Source organism: Notothenia rossii, assembly GCF_949606895.1.
Source record: "Notothenia rossii genome assembly, chromosome: 9".
In the NCBI taxonomy this organism is placed as follows: domain Eukaryota; kingdom Metazoa; phylum Chordata; class Actinopteri; order Perciformes; family Nototheniidae; genus Notothenia; species Notothenia rossii.
This window is the reverse complement of record NC_136907.1, coordinates 72928718-72945068: the sequence shown is the minus strand read 5'-3', so window position 1 is coordinate 72945068 and position 16351 is coordinate 72928718. Positions and strand designations below refer to the sequence as shown.

General features: G+C 40.0%; 2 protein-coding genes across 3 annotated transcripts; both read right to left on the bottom strand.

Annotated features, from left to right (window-relative positions):
• Window positions 1-116: 116 nt before the first annotated feature.
• On the bottom strand, window positions 117-4755 carry LOC307018233 (uncharacterized protein). The gene is made up of 2 exons (XM_079648371.1): window positions 4361-4755; window positions 117-2596 (listed from the first exon to the last, which is right to left on the bottom strand). The coding sequence occupies exons 1-2, from the start codon at window positions 4632-4634 to the stop codon at window positions 1602-1604; spliced, it is 1269 nt and encodes a 422-aa protein (XP_079504497.1). The 5' UTR covers window positions 4635-4755; the 3' UTR covers window positions 117-1601.
• A 504-nt stretch (window positions 4756-5259) lies between these two features.
• Window positions 5260-15970, bottom strand: LOC307019380 (uncharacterized protein). 2 transcript variants are annotated; one of them, XM_079650230.1, is made up of 14 exons: window positions 15868-15970; window positions 14952-15346; window positions 14064-14166; window positions 13652-13796; window positions 13352-13434; window positions 12781-12888; window positions 12358-12476; window positions 12068-12230; window positions 11768-11865; window positions 11066-11137; window positions 9666-10400; window positions 9365-9582; window positions 7880-8424; window positions 5260-7218 (listed from the first exon to the last, which is right to left on the bottom strand). In XM_079650230.1, the coding sequence occupies exons 2-14, from the start codon at window positions 15037-15039 to the stop codon at window positions 5808-5810; spliced, it is 3888 nt and encodes a 1295-aa protein (XP_079506356.1). In that variant the 5' UTR covers window positions 15040-15346; window positions 15868-15970; the 3' UTR covers window positions 5260-5807. The 2 variants fall into 2 exon arrangements, with proteins under 2 accessions (XP_079506356.1, XP_079506357.1); XM_079650231.1 differs by having other exon boundaries at window positions 9365-9564.
• Window positions 15971-16351: the final 381 nt, after the last annotated feature.

Here is a 16351-nt window from a genome sequence, read left to right as displayed (position 1 = left end):
CTTCCGAGGTCAGACACTTTTTCTTTTTTTTAAACCAACAATAGTGTTAAAATACACACACACATATAAATCAGGTTATTTATTTCACTCGCTATTCTATATCGTAAATGTTTAAAAATAGTATAATACAGGAAATAATCCATGCATCAGTTCCCTACAAAGTAAATACATGATAGTATTGTGTGTATCAGACAACTTTTATTAAAAACAATGAGAACCACTAACATACTTTAAAAAAGTTCCTTTATCTCCCAATAAAATATTATTTCCTTCAACCACATCCATTAACTCATAACATACAAATCTAAACAAAGTATAACATATATAATAAATACATTCAAGGTACAAACATGGTACACAATCAAACACGTTTGGAAAAATAAGCAGGCATATAATACATAAACTCATATTTATAACCTTATTTTTTAAAGTATTCTTTTAAAGAAAAAAATATATACATTTATTTTACATCAGGGTTAAAACACCTAACAAATCCAACTGAAGGCCTTTTGAAGTTCCTTCAAGGCCCAATTCCCTGTGTACGCACCAACATTGCATAGTTTGACACACAAATCAAGGTACAGACAATCTTTATGGAATAAAATGAAAGTGACTGCGAGGAGACACATGCAGACAGCAGGAGGAAGCCATATACGAACGTTAAAGGTAGGGTAGGTAAGAATGGAGAAACCAGCTCGAGTACAAAACCGAAAAAGTCTGCCTCTTCCTTCAGACTTCCTTACAGAGCCCCTCCTCCAACACACACGAACGCGCACATGACCAATGAGGGCACGAGATAAGTTTGTGCACAGATGGAAGGCTGACAGGCAGGTAGGCCATCCAGTTACTTTAGCCGGGCCGGAGCAGATGATTGGTCGTGCTTTTTACAGCGCCACGGCTTCCACAGATGACATTTTGTTATGTATTTGTTGTCAAAGCCTTTAATATAGCCATTGCTATCGGATGTTAAGAGCATTCCATGGAATATAAAAAAAAGAGTTTCTGAAGTGAATTACCTTCTACCCCACCTTTAATTGAAAGAAAGATTTTTATCCTTGCACAAAATATACAAACTCAAGCATTTTCAATGTTCCATGTCTATTTTTAAAAACATCCCAGACCCAAATGTTCCTCTCAAGTTAACAATCTTTCAAGAATCTCAAGGAAGTTAAATGTATGTCTAAAAATATAAAAACCCTGCGAGGGAAAAAAAAGAATTTAAGTTTGAACTCTGAAGGCAACATTTAAAAAAAAAAGAAATGGGAACATTGACATTTAATGTACAAAAAAGAAAATCTCTTAATATGAATTTAATTTACGTTAATTTAAAACACAAATGGTTATTGCATAGGCACTCACCCACTTTCCTTCTACTATGAAACAGAGGGAGTTTGGGCTTTAATGAATTTCATAACTACAAAAAGTGTGTTTAGGTTAGGTTGGGCAACATCATGAGTCTGCACCTAAACATATGCAGTACATTGTTTATTTATAATGTTCCTCACCAATGGTGTGGCCACCCTGAAATGCAACATTTACATGTTATGTTTGTATTAAATGCATTAAAACTGTCAAAGTACAAGATGTAAATTGTCTGATCGCTATCTTCCTTGCAGGTGGATCTCTTGATGTATTTTGAGGTTACCCAGCACCGTGAAGCTCTTCCCACACTGTCCGCAGCTGTAGGGCCGCAGCCCGCTGTGGAACCGCTCGTGTCTCATGCAGTTATCCTGCCTCGAAAACATCTTGCCGCAGATCTTACAGCTGAACGGCCTCTCCCCCGTGTGCACGCTTTGGTGCGTCTTCAGCCGGGTCTTCTGGGTGAAAGATTTCCCGCATTCGAGGCACCGGTAGGGTTTAAACGTCTGGTGGGAGGCCATGTGCACCTCTAGCTGAGACTTGCGAGGGAAACCCCTGTTGCACACCGAGCAGATGAACAGTTTCTGATTCGTTCTCCAAACATTCATGAGCCTTTTTGCTCTCTGGTTGTTTACATTGAGGATGTGCCAGTCTGTGTTGGACCCTAACGTATCTGCTGGGGACCTCTGTGCATGAGGCGGAGCTAGTGACGGCCCGGCATGTTGAGAAGCAGACTCCAAACATGGATCCTGACTGACTGCTGGATGTGGAGCATGTCTGAACTGCTCGTTGTGAACAGCCGTACTTCCCATGCACATAGGTCGAGTCTCTACCTCTAATTTTATCGGCACATTTAAAGAACCACCTGCGATTTCCTGTGCTGCAGAAGCTGAAGAGTTATAAGAGCTTTCTGTGTTTCTGTGAGCAGCATATTGCTCAGTGTCAGGGGGGGAAATCTGCATGTTCTGCTGCATTGCAACAGAGCTTTTATCAAACATGCTGCAAGCAGGAGGAGGCCACATCATGTCATCTGGCTCTCGCGCCTCAAAGCTAACGTTTGCTGTTACAATGTTTTCTGTTTCCTGGGTGAAGGGTTCTTCTTCTGCAGGCTCGTGTTTCACCGCTGGCTTCATGTCGTGGATCTCTTCTGTTACGTGTCCCGGCTCACACAGGGAATGAGCAGACCGTGGGTTCAGGTACACTCCACATGCTTCCTGATGTTCTTGTTGGTCTGCAACTGAAAGAAAGATTGCAGGTAGAGTTTGACTCCACAAATGCAAGTCAACAGTAAAAATGTGCAAATTGTGTTTAAAACATCTGGATAGAAGCGCTGAAAAATACGTACATGCTTTTTAGAAATCAAGATATCAAAACAAGTCTTTATAAGTTATTATTATATAAATGTTGGTGCATCTATAAAAGAAAAAAGCTAAAGTTTGACACAAACATCATGCACATTTAGCCTTTTTCACATTTCTTTTGATATTTGTATTAATCAAACAGATGCCCTTATCTCAAAAGTCAGTCATCTAGCATCATTATCCAATATGTTTTACTTTGAGAATGGCAGTTTATAGACCAAATGAAAACACAATCTAAGATGTCTACTGAATTCCATGTTATATAACCATTCATATATTTATTTCATTTTAACATTTAGAGGACTCACTGCTCCATAGTTTCAGTTTCTCCCTCTCCATAACCAAGAAATATTTGCACAACAGCTACCTTGCACAACTACAATTTATATACGATCCTATGTCTATATTTCTGTTGCTGTAGTATTTTAGTGTTTATTTAAATGTATTCAGAATCATTGATATTGCTTTTTGATTGTGATACATGTATTTTCAACTGTAGATATGTATATATTTGTGGTTTATGTTTATCTTAATTCTATTATGTTTATACTTTATTCCACCTGCCGGAACAAACTGCTGCTGTAACACAAACATTTTCAAATTTGGGATCAATAAAGTATCCATCTATCTATCTATCTATCTACCTACCTATCTATCCTTCTACCTATCTATCTATCTATCTATATATATATATATATATATATATATATATATATATATATATATATATATATATATATATATATATATATATATATATATACATATACATATATATATATATATATATATATATACATATATATATATATATATATATATATATACATATCTACCTATCTACCTACCTACCTACCTACCTATCTACCTATATATCTATCTATCTATCTATCCATATATATATATATATATCTATATCTATTTACCTACCTACCTATCTAGCTATCTACCTATATATCTATATATATATATCTATATATATAGATATATATATATATCTATATCTATATATATATAGATATATATTTACATATCTACCTACCTACCTACCTACCTATCTACCTACCGATCTATATATCTATCCTTCTATCTATCTATCTACTTACCTATATATCTATCTAACCATCTATCTATCTATCTATCTATCTATCTATCTATCTATCTATCTATATAAAAAGTGGGATATATTTTTAAGCCAAATTTAAGAGTACCATATAAAGCCGTTAATGATCATAATGTATTGTCTTTCAAGCAATCACTGTTGTTAAATCAAGATATCACACAAATATTGTTATGATAGTAAACGTTATTATTTGTTGTTATTATATAAACGTTGATGCCTCTATAAAAGCAACACAACTACAGTTTGACACAAACATCTTGGACATTTTTACATTATATTTTTTACATTATATTATGCATGTATTTCTTACAATCTATTAATAAGTAATAGTCTACTTACTATATTCAAATAGGAAATTCATATTCAAGCCGAATTTAACAGTATACCACATAAAGCCAATACCAATCATAATATATGATTTACCAAGCAATAAATATTGTTTATAGCAACACAAAACCAGAATTAATGTTTTTGTGAATGCACTTTGGTGTGGAAGGTCTCTCCAAATGTTGCTCACCTGTTCTAAGGACCTGATTCCCGGCTGCTGTTTGCTTCTGTTTCTCCTCCATTATTGCCCGGATGTTGACTGCTTCTTGGGCTTTGCAGAGCTCCACCTCCATCAGCTTTAAAGTTCTCTTGAGCTCCTGGATCTCACTGTCCCTCCGACACATCTCCAGCCTCAACACAACCCCCCCATCTTCCACCAGCTTCGTTATTTCTGTGACTGCAGCCTTCGCCAACATATCCATGATGGCGGACACCTGCAAACCGAAAGAGGAGGGCAAAGACATGCTGCAGAGGGACGATAAAAAGCAAGAAAAAGCGAATGTCAAGATTTATTAAAAGAGCTGGGGCTTCTGCTGTTTGGCGAAGTACCTTTCCAGATGTTTTATTTTGGTTTACTTCCGGGAAAATGTCCAGACGGATGTGACGTAAATGGCAACTGTCGTAACTCTTCTAGTAAACGCGAACTACAAATCCTCTCAAATCTATCTCTTCCTGCTTCTACTTCCTAAACAAACACGATTAAATAATAGCCTTGTAAAAAATAGTGCAGGTACTGGATATTAAATATGTTCTGGTTAAGTGTATGATTCATCTTTTTGTTAAATATATACATAGAGAAACATTTAAATAAAAGGGACCATTATTAACCTGCATTGACTTTACAAATCCTAAACCAGATTTTGAATTGTGAATTCAAAGTTTCATTTTGTAGCTATCTGGATATCCTGAAACGTAGACAAAATAGCCGCGCTATATATTTGTTTAAGTGTTTTACTTTAACCCTAAACCGGAATTATTTACCTAATGCTATTAAATGACAATTGAATCCCTGTAATATATTAATCATACCTCGACTGTACATTTTTAAAATAAGTGACACTTCGAATAATAATAATGACAGACAGCATCTTAGAAACTATTATCTTTATTCACATAATCCCTAACAATGTATTTAGCAGACATTATAACTTTCACAAATTACACATTCACTCTTCCAAATGTACAATTTAACCATATACTTGCAAACCGTTCATTTACTGCAATGTATTGTATAATTGGATGACAACTGCAAACAAAGAGTGAGCTTATTTAATTAATTTAATTTCTACTTCTAAAGTTTTACAGAGATAAGTTGTGCATTTAATATGTTAACATGTTTCAGCAGCACAATTTGTATTTAATCTCTGTTTGCTTTTGACAATGTACAGTAAGTACCTTTGTTGCATATCATCCCCATTTCTTAACTCTCTGAAAATCCTCCTCTGAAAAATATCCTATATATATTTCTAAAAACCTACAAGTTCCTGCCTGCCTATCAAGTTGTGTGTGGTAGAAAAAACACAAAAGCACCCTTAAGTAGCATTGCATCTGCGGCAACACCTCCACTCAAAATAATACAGCCATATATGCTACACGTAGAAAAATAGTTTGTACAGTGGAAACACAAAAGAGACACTTTACTGGAGCTCATTTCCCCAATCCTTCTGCCTCTCCTTCTCCTTCTCCTTCTCGCACTCTTTCTCTTTTCCTCGCCTTATGGTCGCAATAGCAACAGCCTCATCGAAACACATGCTGAGAGGACTGTTTCTACTTTCATCCCCTTCCATCCTCTTCTCCCTCTCTTGTGTTGTCTTCTCTCTTTTCTCTTCCTCTCCGTCTCCTGCACCGTCCTGCTCTGATGCACCTCTGGATGCGTTCTCTCTCTCTCTGTCGGCGTCTCTTTTCTCTCTCTGCTGCTGCTGCTGCTGCTGCTGCCGGATGTTCAGCGCAGTGAACCTGCAGTGCTGAGGCTTCGGAGGCACCACCGGCACGGCTTTCACTTGGTAAACCTTCGGACTTTTAGAGATGACAACCTTCCTTCCGACCCCTCCCAAGCTGCTGTCCCCTTCCTCTCCCTTTCTGCCCTCTCGACTCGTCTCTACATCACACTTCAGCGCTTTTATATGTTTATCTATGCATAGTTGCACTTGACGTTGCTCATCAGCTTTGTCATTGTTCTCTTTGGAAGTTACTTCTTCCCCGTCTTGATGCGGATCTTCGGCAGTGAGGGCGTGCTTCCCTTGAATCCTTTCCTCTCGTTCACTTGTCTTCGGTACGTCTGTCTCTTCTTCTTGCTGCACTTCTGTGTCTGGGAGTTTTTCTTCAATCGTCTCCATTGATTCCTCAACTTCCTCTACTCTGACTTCTGTCTCGTTTGTCTCTACTTCCTCAACTTCCTCTACTCTGGCTTCTGTCTCGTTTGTCTCTACTTCCTCAACTTCCACCATTTCCTCTGAAACCTCTGCCCCCTGCTCTTCCTCTTCTTCATCATCTTCAGTCACATCACCTTCCCCAGAAACACTCTCTCTGTCATCCTTCTCCTCCACCTGTGTACTCTCCTCGTCCTCGATCACTTCACATATAACATCCTCAAGTTCAGCCCATATTTCGCTGCTTGTCCTACAAACATCACTTTCTTGCTCTGTGTCACCTCCTTGCGGCTTCTCTTCAAGTATTTCCTCAACTTCAATTCCTTTCTCAGAAGTTCCTGCCGATAAGTTCTCATCACTTTCTTTTATTTCCATATCTTCACTTTCCTCTCTTTCCTCTCCCTCATCACTGTCTCTCTCCTTCGTTGGTGGATCTGTTGGTGAACAGTCTCTGATCTCCTCTAAACAAGCATCATCAGCTTCTTCCTGTGTGGCATTACCCACTTCATGACTAGGCGGAGAATCGCTGTGATGATTGTCCAACATGTCCGCCTCCTCCAAAAAGTCCTCATCGATGGGCGGTGGAAAGTCGTAGAAGCAGTGAGAAAATGCTTCTGGAGTGAGAGGTTCGTCTTCGTCACTCTGAGAATCCTCCATGACTTCTTCCTCTGTTGCTTTGCTGCAGGGGAACGAGAGACAGAAACATTTCAGAAAGACATCATTGGCTTTGAACAAATGGCTAGTGTGTCTACTTTTAAATGATTGACTTGTTTATGCCAATACTTGCAGAATGACTCTTTATTATTTTTACCAATACTAACAATTTCTGCTAATGTCAATCGTTTTTGAACCCAGTTGTTTGTGTTTTATGATATTTCTGCAGATAGTAATTAATGTGTGTTTGACGGCTTATAAATTGAACTCATATTTAAACAGTTACAAAGTCTCGCCTTAAACTAGCATTAATGCATTTTAGGGGGATTTTATTGCGTCTGAGGGATGGCGAAATAAACTGTAATTACAACTTTGACAAGTTATCACTTTAAAAATTCTAACTTACCAAACTGTTGTTACTTACAGTAGTCTACAGTGGGTATAGCAGAACAAGTGTACCTGCATGAATTTACTAGAAGACACTAAAATGATCTGAGGGTTCTTCACTACAAGCGACGCCTTTTACATTACATGCAGTTATCTAACCTGTCGTTATTTTAAAATTGGTCAAAGCAGCTTTAAAGTCGTATCCTTTGATAAATAATTGTTCACTATGACTGACAGAAATGCACTCGCATGATATGAGAGTTATTGTGTTCAAATATAATTTAAAAAATCAGCTTCACCTTTGCCGATCGTTTTCCAGATGGTCTCTTCCCTGGTGATCTCCCTCTTCCTTCTCTGTCATCTCCTTTTCTTCAGGTCCATCTTTACCTCCTTCATCTTTCCCTTCTTCCTGCTCCAGACCCACAGCAGCTGATTCTTCAAATGCAGGGAACCCAAAGCACAGAGACTGGGGTCCTCTGTCAGCACAGCTCTGTGATTGGTGTTCAGGAACTCCATCACCAGCTTCCTGATTATCAGTGTCTCTATCAAAGGTCAAATTGTTTAAAAAGAATTCAGCGGGGAGGCTCTTTATGAACATGCTCTCGTCTTCCTCGCTGCTGTACTCATCGCTGTCGCACGCTGCTGCGTCCTCTTCAGAGCCGGAGTCCTCCAGCCTCAGGATGGGTGAGGTCAGGTAGGGCAGGCTGAGGGATTTAGTGTGTCGGTTGTACGAGTCCATGCTGAGCGGCCTCGTTGGTTTTAACTCTGTCTGGAGCTCTGAAGGATCCATGACTTCATACTCATCGTCCGAGTGACCGGGAGGCTCCACGGAGAACTCGTTTACCTGAGAGGAACGACGAAAAACTGGATGAGGAAAGAACTTACGAGATACAAAACTTTTCTCTTTATATATTTGTTCTAAATAGTATCTTTAAAGAACTTTTGAAAGAACATCCATAACATTAATCTGTTTTATTGTGTTGCACTATTGGAGGAGCCTGTGACCTAAGATGTTCATTGATATAACTACACTGTAGCTATGCCACATGACAATGAAAGCCCTGAATCCTGAATCTTGAAATCAGGTGTTTCCCACTGATGAAGACATTACAATATTAATATGTATTACATGTAACCTACTGAATGTCTGTGGGAACATCCCCAGTAAAGATTCTGTATATTTATGTATTCTTTATTAAAACAATCCTTATGCAAACCGAACATTTCGTATGACTGCAACTTTACATCAGAAGCATTTAACTGGTGTCTGCTTTTATAATAAAGTAGTCCCAGGAAATTCAATTTGGTGATCAGTGATCTTTACACTGATGCGTTGATCGAATATGTGTCGAAAAAAACAGACAATGTCCGGCATTTTGGCAATTCTTTTATCAGTTTAAAATATTTAAGGCTCATTTGAACGGTCAGGAGGAAGTGTCGCAGGTTGCCTCTTCAGCAAGGCCACCAACTACTTCTATTTGAGCAGGCTCATGCGTTATCCAGCACAGTGATTGGTTGCTCACAGAATGATGGAGAAAGACCAATTACTGCCAGACCTCTTCATTAAAACGATGGCATATTTTTGGAGGCCAACCTCAACGTTAGCATGGCCTTGATTCCCTCGACAAAAGGTTCTGGCATAGTTCCCTTAGAGTTTGGATAATGAGGTGACTTGGCTCACTGGATAACAAATATTAATACTTACACGTTTTGTTCAGCAAGATACTCTTCACAAATGAATACCACTTTTACACAACAAAGAAAAAGTGCTAATGTTAACCCACCTGGTAGGACACACTGCAGTCCATGTGATCCATGTTGAAGTCCATTTGGTCCAGGAACTCAAAGTTATCTTGAACGTATCCGGACATCTCGTGGTGGTCCTCGTCCACTTGGGTTGAGTTGAGGGCATCATCGAACACACAACCATCATCACGCTGAGTCGCAGCCGAGTCACAGTCAGCTGGCCGCACATCTTTCATCTCTGTAAATGAAGCATGGCCTGAGATTACAAACAATATGAGATTATTAATCATGTGGTATTAACATATGATACTCCTACGGGTGTGTAATTGGTTAAATTACCCATGTATTCATCGAGGTCATTGTCATCATCCACGGCGTTATCTTCCTCCGTGTTGGATGTCAGGCTTTTGGCTCGCAGCTCTTTGGACACAGCTTGGTCTTCCACCACCAGCTCCTCTTCCTCCTTCTCCTCTTCTTTCTTATCTTCATCCCTTCCACTTCCTATCACCACATCCCCTTCTGCTTCCTTTACTTCCTCCACCTCTTTCACTTTCACTTTCCCTCTATGACTTTTCTCCTCCTCCTCCTCAACCTTTTGTCTTTCTGCCACCTTCCTCTCCATGGCCTTGCTTTCCCTCCTTTCCACCTTCTCTCCTCCCTCCTTACCTTCCACCCTCTCCCCTCCTTCCTTATCCCTTCCTCTGTGGATGACACTGTCTCCGCCCCGTTGCAGCACCCCTAAAGCCAGGTTCGAGGTGATATGCAGGGGCACGGTCACCATGGTGGGCCCCGTGATGTGCATGGCTGCTCTCCGGCCCACTTTAGTGGAGAGTCCTGGGGATCTGGACAGTAGGGTCTCGTTTCCAGACAAGCCTTCAGGGTCCAGGGAGGTGTAGGTGCCCTGCGTCCCCGAGCCCCCGCTGACGAGTCCTGTTCCCCTGCGGTAGGTCACGGCGTATTCACTCCCACCTATCGCTCCGGGGGAGGCAGGGACCTCGGAGGCCGGCTGCGGGGAGGGGGTGACGAGGGGAGACATGTGGGTGGAGGGAGGGCGCTGGCAGGGACGTCTGGAAGCTGGAATAAAGCAGACGGATAAGTGACATGTCTGTTTTAAATTGATCCAAAATACAACTTCTCCAGATCACGAACAAGTATCTTCAAATAATCCTGTCTTAAAGGGTCAGGAAAAACAAACTGGGAAAGTATTTGGCCTCTCTATAACAAACCACCTCTGGCTGGCAGAGAACTCTCTGCTCCATAGTTTCTCTTGGACTTCAAATCTCACTGTACATTTTATATATTCAGTTTAATATGTAATATTCCATCCCTCATACTTATGTATATATAATAACTTGCTTTATATTTTGTTATTGTTCATTTGTAAATTCAACATGTATATTTTCTACTTTCTTTTTTATTTCTAGTATTTTAAAGTTGTATTGTTCAATGCCATGTCTTTTATACTGCTGCAACAAAAACATTTCCCAAATTGGGATCAATAAAGTACTTCTTATTTAATCTTATCTTACCTTACAGCCTTTTGTCTGTCTCTGTCTCTTTTTTTTATGGTGAGCATTAAAACAAAATATAACATGGCATTTGAAAATGTCAACTAGAAAGGTCTGTTTGATGATAATGATTCCAATGTTGACAGCATGTTTTGCTGATGATTTGAAATATATATAATTATTTCCTCATCATTCTGACAGAAGTTGGGAAATGTGTGAGACCAGCAGTACCTTCGATTGGATACGGCGGGTTGCTGAGGGAGTCCATGCTTCTGGCTGGTCTCAAAGCAGGCATTTCTTTCTCTGAAACAAAAAACGAAACATTAAATACAAAAATAAATAATAAGTGGGGCTCTCCATGTTTAAAGGCTGAGTCCTTACCGCACCGGCCCAGGTTTTAATCCAACCTGAGGCCCTGACATCTTTAAAAAGTTTAAGCTTCCTGTGTCAGCCTATGTTTTTATTATTGTCACCTAAGTGCGTAATTTACCCAAGTACACATGTAAACTTGAATGAGAGAGTTTAACATTTAAATACGTTATTGTAGAATATAGTGAACAAAAGAAAAAGACGTTGCAATTTACCAGGACTCAAAACCATGATGAGGTAGAAATTAAAGTATGTTTCACGCGTTACGAATTGAAATAATATTTTAACAGTTACATAATCACGCCTTAAACGAGCATTCATTAATGTTTGGGGGGGTTTTAATGTCACTGAGGGATGGAGAAACAAGCTATAATTACAACTTTGACAAGTTATCCCTTTAAAAATGCTAACATGCAAACTTGAATGAGACAGTTTAACATTTAAATACGTTATTGTAGAATATAGAGAACAAAAGAAAAAGATATTGCAATTTCTTTTAAAAGGGAAATCATCCAAGTTAAGAGACAACTACCAGGACTCAAAAACCATGATGAGGGTATTTACCTTTCGTTGAGAGTTTGTGCCTCCGTCGTGGGTCTTGAAATCGACCTCCGATGTTGAAGATGGACATCCACTTCCTGCCTTTAAGAGATCCTTTCCTCCTGAACGAAACACACAGAATATGTTTTAAATAATTAGTTTTCTAAAATTGAATTACTCAACGAAACTTCAATCATGTTAATCATGGCTGCAAACATGTCCACTTATTTTCTAAGTTTCACCGCTGCACCTTTGACCTCTGTATTAAACATGTCCTTAACCAGATCAGACATAATAAATAAAAAGAGAAATGAGTGTACTCACTTGTCGGTGCCTTCGATGATAGCGTGGTAGGGTCTCATGGGTAGAGGACCGTCTCCTGGACTGATATTACCAAAGTGATGGACAGGCCCTTTGAAAAACCCTTCGTCCTGATTGGGCAATGCTGACGGCGAGGGGAGGGACTTCCTTCTCTCACTGGATGCATCTGAATAGGGCAGGAATAAGTCAGTTATCCATTAGCTCTTAGACTGGTTCAAAACTTCTGAATTGCCACCCTGAATGTCTGAGTTGTTCAGCATCTCATAGAGAGAGTAAATGAAGTGGTGTGTCACCTTCTTCAGGAAACAGCTGAGGCACGTGTGTGAGGATGAACTCCACGACGATGGACTGAACCCTGACCTCCATGAAGGCCGCTGTACCGTTAAACCCAGACGACTCGATGTCTTTTGACCTTAATATGGACATTGAGTGATTGAATGTGAAAAATGAATCTATGTTGTAAACAGATAGATAAATGAAAGGATGAATAAATGCATGTTATCGAAAGGAGAAAAGGGAAAGGATGAAGACAGAAAACAGATGTTATACAATCTGATAATATTATCAAACACATTATTTTATCCATCTATTACTTTAATGTTAATAATAAATGACACAAACAGCTTGTGTATTTATTCAAGCAGAGTCAGGACATATTGTGTCTCAACAGAAAAGAAACAACACATATATTATGTCATATTATAATATATGCAAACCTGAGCAGATTAGGGGCCCAGACGATGGCCAAGTTCCTGGAGTGCATGTTGGTCTCTGAGCAAAATGAGGCCATTTTGACCAGATGGCGCATCAGAAACTGCAGAGTCCTGATGGCAAGGAAGCGAAGCGTTAAACTAAATTCATAAAAACACCCAAAAAAGCTTTCAAAAATGTGACTTGGGCTGAAAAATCTGTTTCTATGTTGATGACATCGATACAACAAACAACATCCTATTGTACAGAGCCTCCAGGACAAATGGGGGTCTGATATATTCTGTGTATTTCTGTGTGTATGATAAAAGACGGTATGATTCCCAACCAACACACACTTTCCAACCTGGCTTCCTATTGGTAGAGCCCTGAAGATCTGTGTAAGCAGGAAGTCGACAAACTCTAAACAAAGAGGCATGTGGATGTTCCTATTTTACCTAAATGATGTGGACTTTGAAACGTATATAAACTACTAACTGGAAGTAAACAATAATAACGAAAGTCCCCACTTTGGTGTCGCCTGCTCCTCCTGGTAAAGATGAAAGAGTGTTTAATGTAGTTTGCAGCAGAGCACAGTACCTGTGATGAGGTTCTGGTAGTTCTTTCAGGACATTTCTGATCTTCACCAGCCTCTCCTCCTCCAGCTGGAGGGCCACAGCCTCCTGGAACACACACATGTTTTCAAATCAAAATGTAATTTATCGCTTTTGCTCGACTTTAATTTCTGGAAAAATGGCACATAGGGAAATATGGGTGATTTATATATCCCATGCTTTCTTTGAAGGAGAGGTCATTTGTACCACTTTGTCCTTGTCTAAAACACTAAATGAACACATAGGAAAGGGGGAAAGGAGTGTCAAATGTTTCTGAGCTACTCACAGCGAACTTGTCATACAGCTGGTATGTGAGCAGAGGGTTGGGCAGCTCTCTGAAATAAGCTTTAGTCAGAGAGCTGACACAGTGGATGTCCTGCAGGTACAGATCCTTGTTCAGATCTGGACTTCCGTCGCTCTCAAACTCGCCCCTGGTGGTACGCACACATACAGTCAGTTAGGAGAATATCAACCCAACACACAAACCTAATTCAAACGTACACATTTACAGATATAGGTTCAAAGAGAGGCACAATGCTGCAAACACACACACACACACACACACACACACACACACACACACACACACACACACACACACACACACGCGCACACACACACACACACACACACACACACACACACACACACACACACACACACACACACACACACACACACACACACACACACATTACCTGAGTTTCTGTATGTTGGACGACACTCCAGACAGCCTGTAGATACCGTCCACGACGCCATGCTTCTCAACAAACTCACTGCAGCATTGCAAGACCTGAGGAACTGTGGGAAATGGTGGATTAACAAAATGAATATTGACATAAGATTGATGTTCAATGTGTTAACTTTGAACATACACATATAGTCATTAAGTAACTATACTGAAGGTCACAAACACACAACACACTTTTATTTGTGTTGCATTCTTCATGGACACCTAAGGAAGACCATGTGAGTGAATAATGATGTACATGTCAAATCAAAGCAGCTTCAGGGATGAGATAGCAATGGTATTTTATGGTTTTTTTCTGTTAAGGAAAATGAAAACGCGGAATCCACACTCCACCTATATATAATCGACCCCTAAAATGAAATAAAATACTAACAACCTCACAAAGCTCACATCATTTCACCTATTGCAGAACTGGCGTGGTTAATGCTGTGTGGTTTGAGTCCAACAAATAAATAATTAAAAACATTAGAAAAGCACAAGCCTTGTTTTGACGAGACACAAATCATTCATAAATGTTCTGAACAACAAATCACTAGTAAAAAGTTGTCAACCATCATTCCTGTTGAACGCTTCTCTTACAAACTGGAGGTTGACATTTAGAGGATGTCATTTGTGGTTTTGTAATATTCACAAGAAATGCATTGTGTAACCCACGTATGTTAGCACATATTGGAGATATCTATCCATATGTTTACACCTATTGCTTGAAAATGGTATTGTGATTCAGATGTATTTGGTTACACATTCACGTTGTTTCTGGTGAGGCTTCGGGCACATCTATTGCTATTTATCCATACATAAGAACATGTTAACAGGGATACGGATGTTCACTCACTCTCTTGAGAGGAGGTGGTCAGGTGCTCCAGCAGGTCACATCCAAACACCTTGTCTTTGTTCACTCCTTTCTTCCGATTTCTCCTCATCTCGGCTGTTTCAGTTCACATTCAGACCGGCCGAGCTCTTCTTCAGTTTCTGTCCGTCAAACTGTCTGACTGTCTGTCTGTGTGTGTGTGTGTCTGTCTGTGTGTGTGTCTGATGGATGTGTGGTCCAACTCGGTTAACGTGTCTCTGACTTAGTAGAGGCGCTGCACATTTCCCAGATCTAACCAAGCTGCTGCCGCTGCTTCTGTTTCCTTTGCTTCAGTGCATGTTGCTGGCTGCAGGTTGTTTCCTCTGTAGGCCGCGTTGCATTGGAGTTGATACGTTGAACTGTTAGGACATACTTCCACCCTGCAAAAATGGAAATATAATAAGTGTCTTCGTGCAAACACCAGCTCAATTCAAACAACAAACTGAACTGAATCCAAAGCATGCATATGTTGCTCTCCACTTCCCCCTGATGCTCTAGTTTTTTTCGAATGAAAGGCCACACCCTTGCGTCTTTACTTCTCCTATTCAGTGGAGTTGGCCTCTGAATGTTTCTCTAATCACACCGTAATGTCTCTCTGTGCTGGTGGATCTATATAAACCTCCACCCTGAGCCCCAGGCTGACGGAGGAGCTCAGTTCAGCCCGGTTGTTCCTTCCTCAGCCGCATGTCACAGCCATTGTGGCCCCTTGTTTCACTGCAGCGGAAGTCAAGCACTGAACATATAGACTTACACAGACATTCAAACTCAACACCCATCCCCTCCATCTTCCTGACACCTGCCACTGCTCTACTTTTCTCCACCATCATTCTCTATATGTACACTTTTGGAAAAGAGTTTAAAATGTGATGAAAGACAGAAGTTTAAAAGCCAGTGTTCCTACCTTCACTCTGCATCGGCATACAAGAAGCATAAAATGATGACGCAAGAAACCGCTTTACTTCCCCTGTTAACTTCCTGAGTGTGTCTCCTTCTCTTGCGCTTTCTCTCTGTGTGTGTCTCACAGTTTCTCCACCTCTGCTGATTTAGTAGGGAAATCAGTTCAGTTTATCTGTACAATGCATCTATTTCCCTTTCTGTGCAGCGTTTGTCATTGTGTAAAACGACCTTTGTGTGTGATTCTCACCCTGACAGCAGGAATTGGAAAGTACATGTGCATATGAGACAAATACAACACCTTTTAGCCCATTTTCTTTGACTTTGGTATGAAAATACCATCTTCTGCAAACTTAAGCACAACACAAGACCTCAGTGAGTTTTGTAGAAGTATCACAAAGTACCACAAAGGTTTCAGAAGTACTAATACAATGACCTACAATAACTTCAACATGCTACAACTAAAAAGTGTAATAAGTGCCCTTATGTAA

Excerpts from the sequence above, each read along its gene's own strand:
- LOC307018233 (XM_079648371.1), bottom strand. The coding sequence starts at position 4,634 with ATGTCTTTGCCCTCCTCTTTCGGTTTGCAGGTGTCCGCCATCATGGAT. Across the intron at positions 2,597-4,360 it reads GAATCAGGTCCTTAGAACAG|TTGCAGACCAACAAGAACAT; the intron begins GTGAGCAACATT and ends TCTTTCTTTCAG.
- LOC307019380 (XM_079650230.1), bottom strand. The coding sequence starts at position 15,039 with ATGAGGAGAAATCGGAAGAAAGGAGTGAACAAAGACAAGGTGTTTGGA. Across the intron at positions 8,425-9,364 it reads ACTGCAGTGTGTCCTACCAG|GTAAACGAGTTCTCCGTGGA; the intron begins GTGGGTTAACAT and ends CGTTCCTCTCAG. Across the intron at positions 7,219-7,879 it reads CTGGAAAACGATCGGCAAAG|CAAAGCAACAGAGGAAGAAG; the intron begins GTGAAGCTGATT and ends GTTCCCCTGCAG.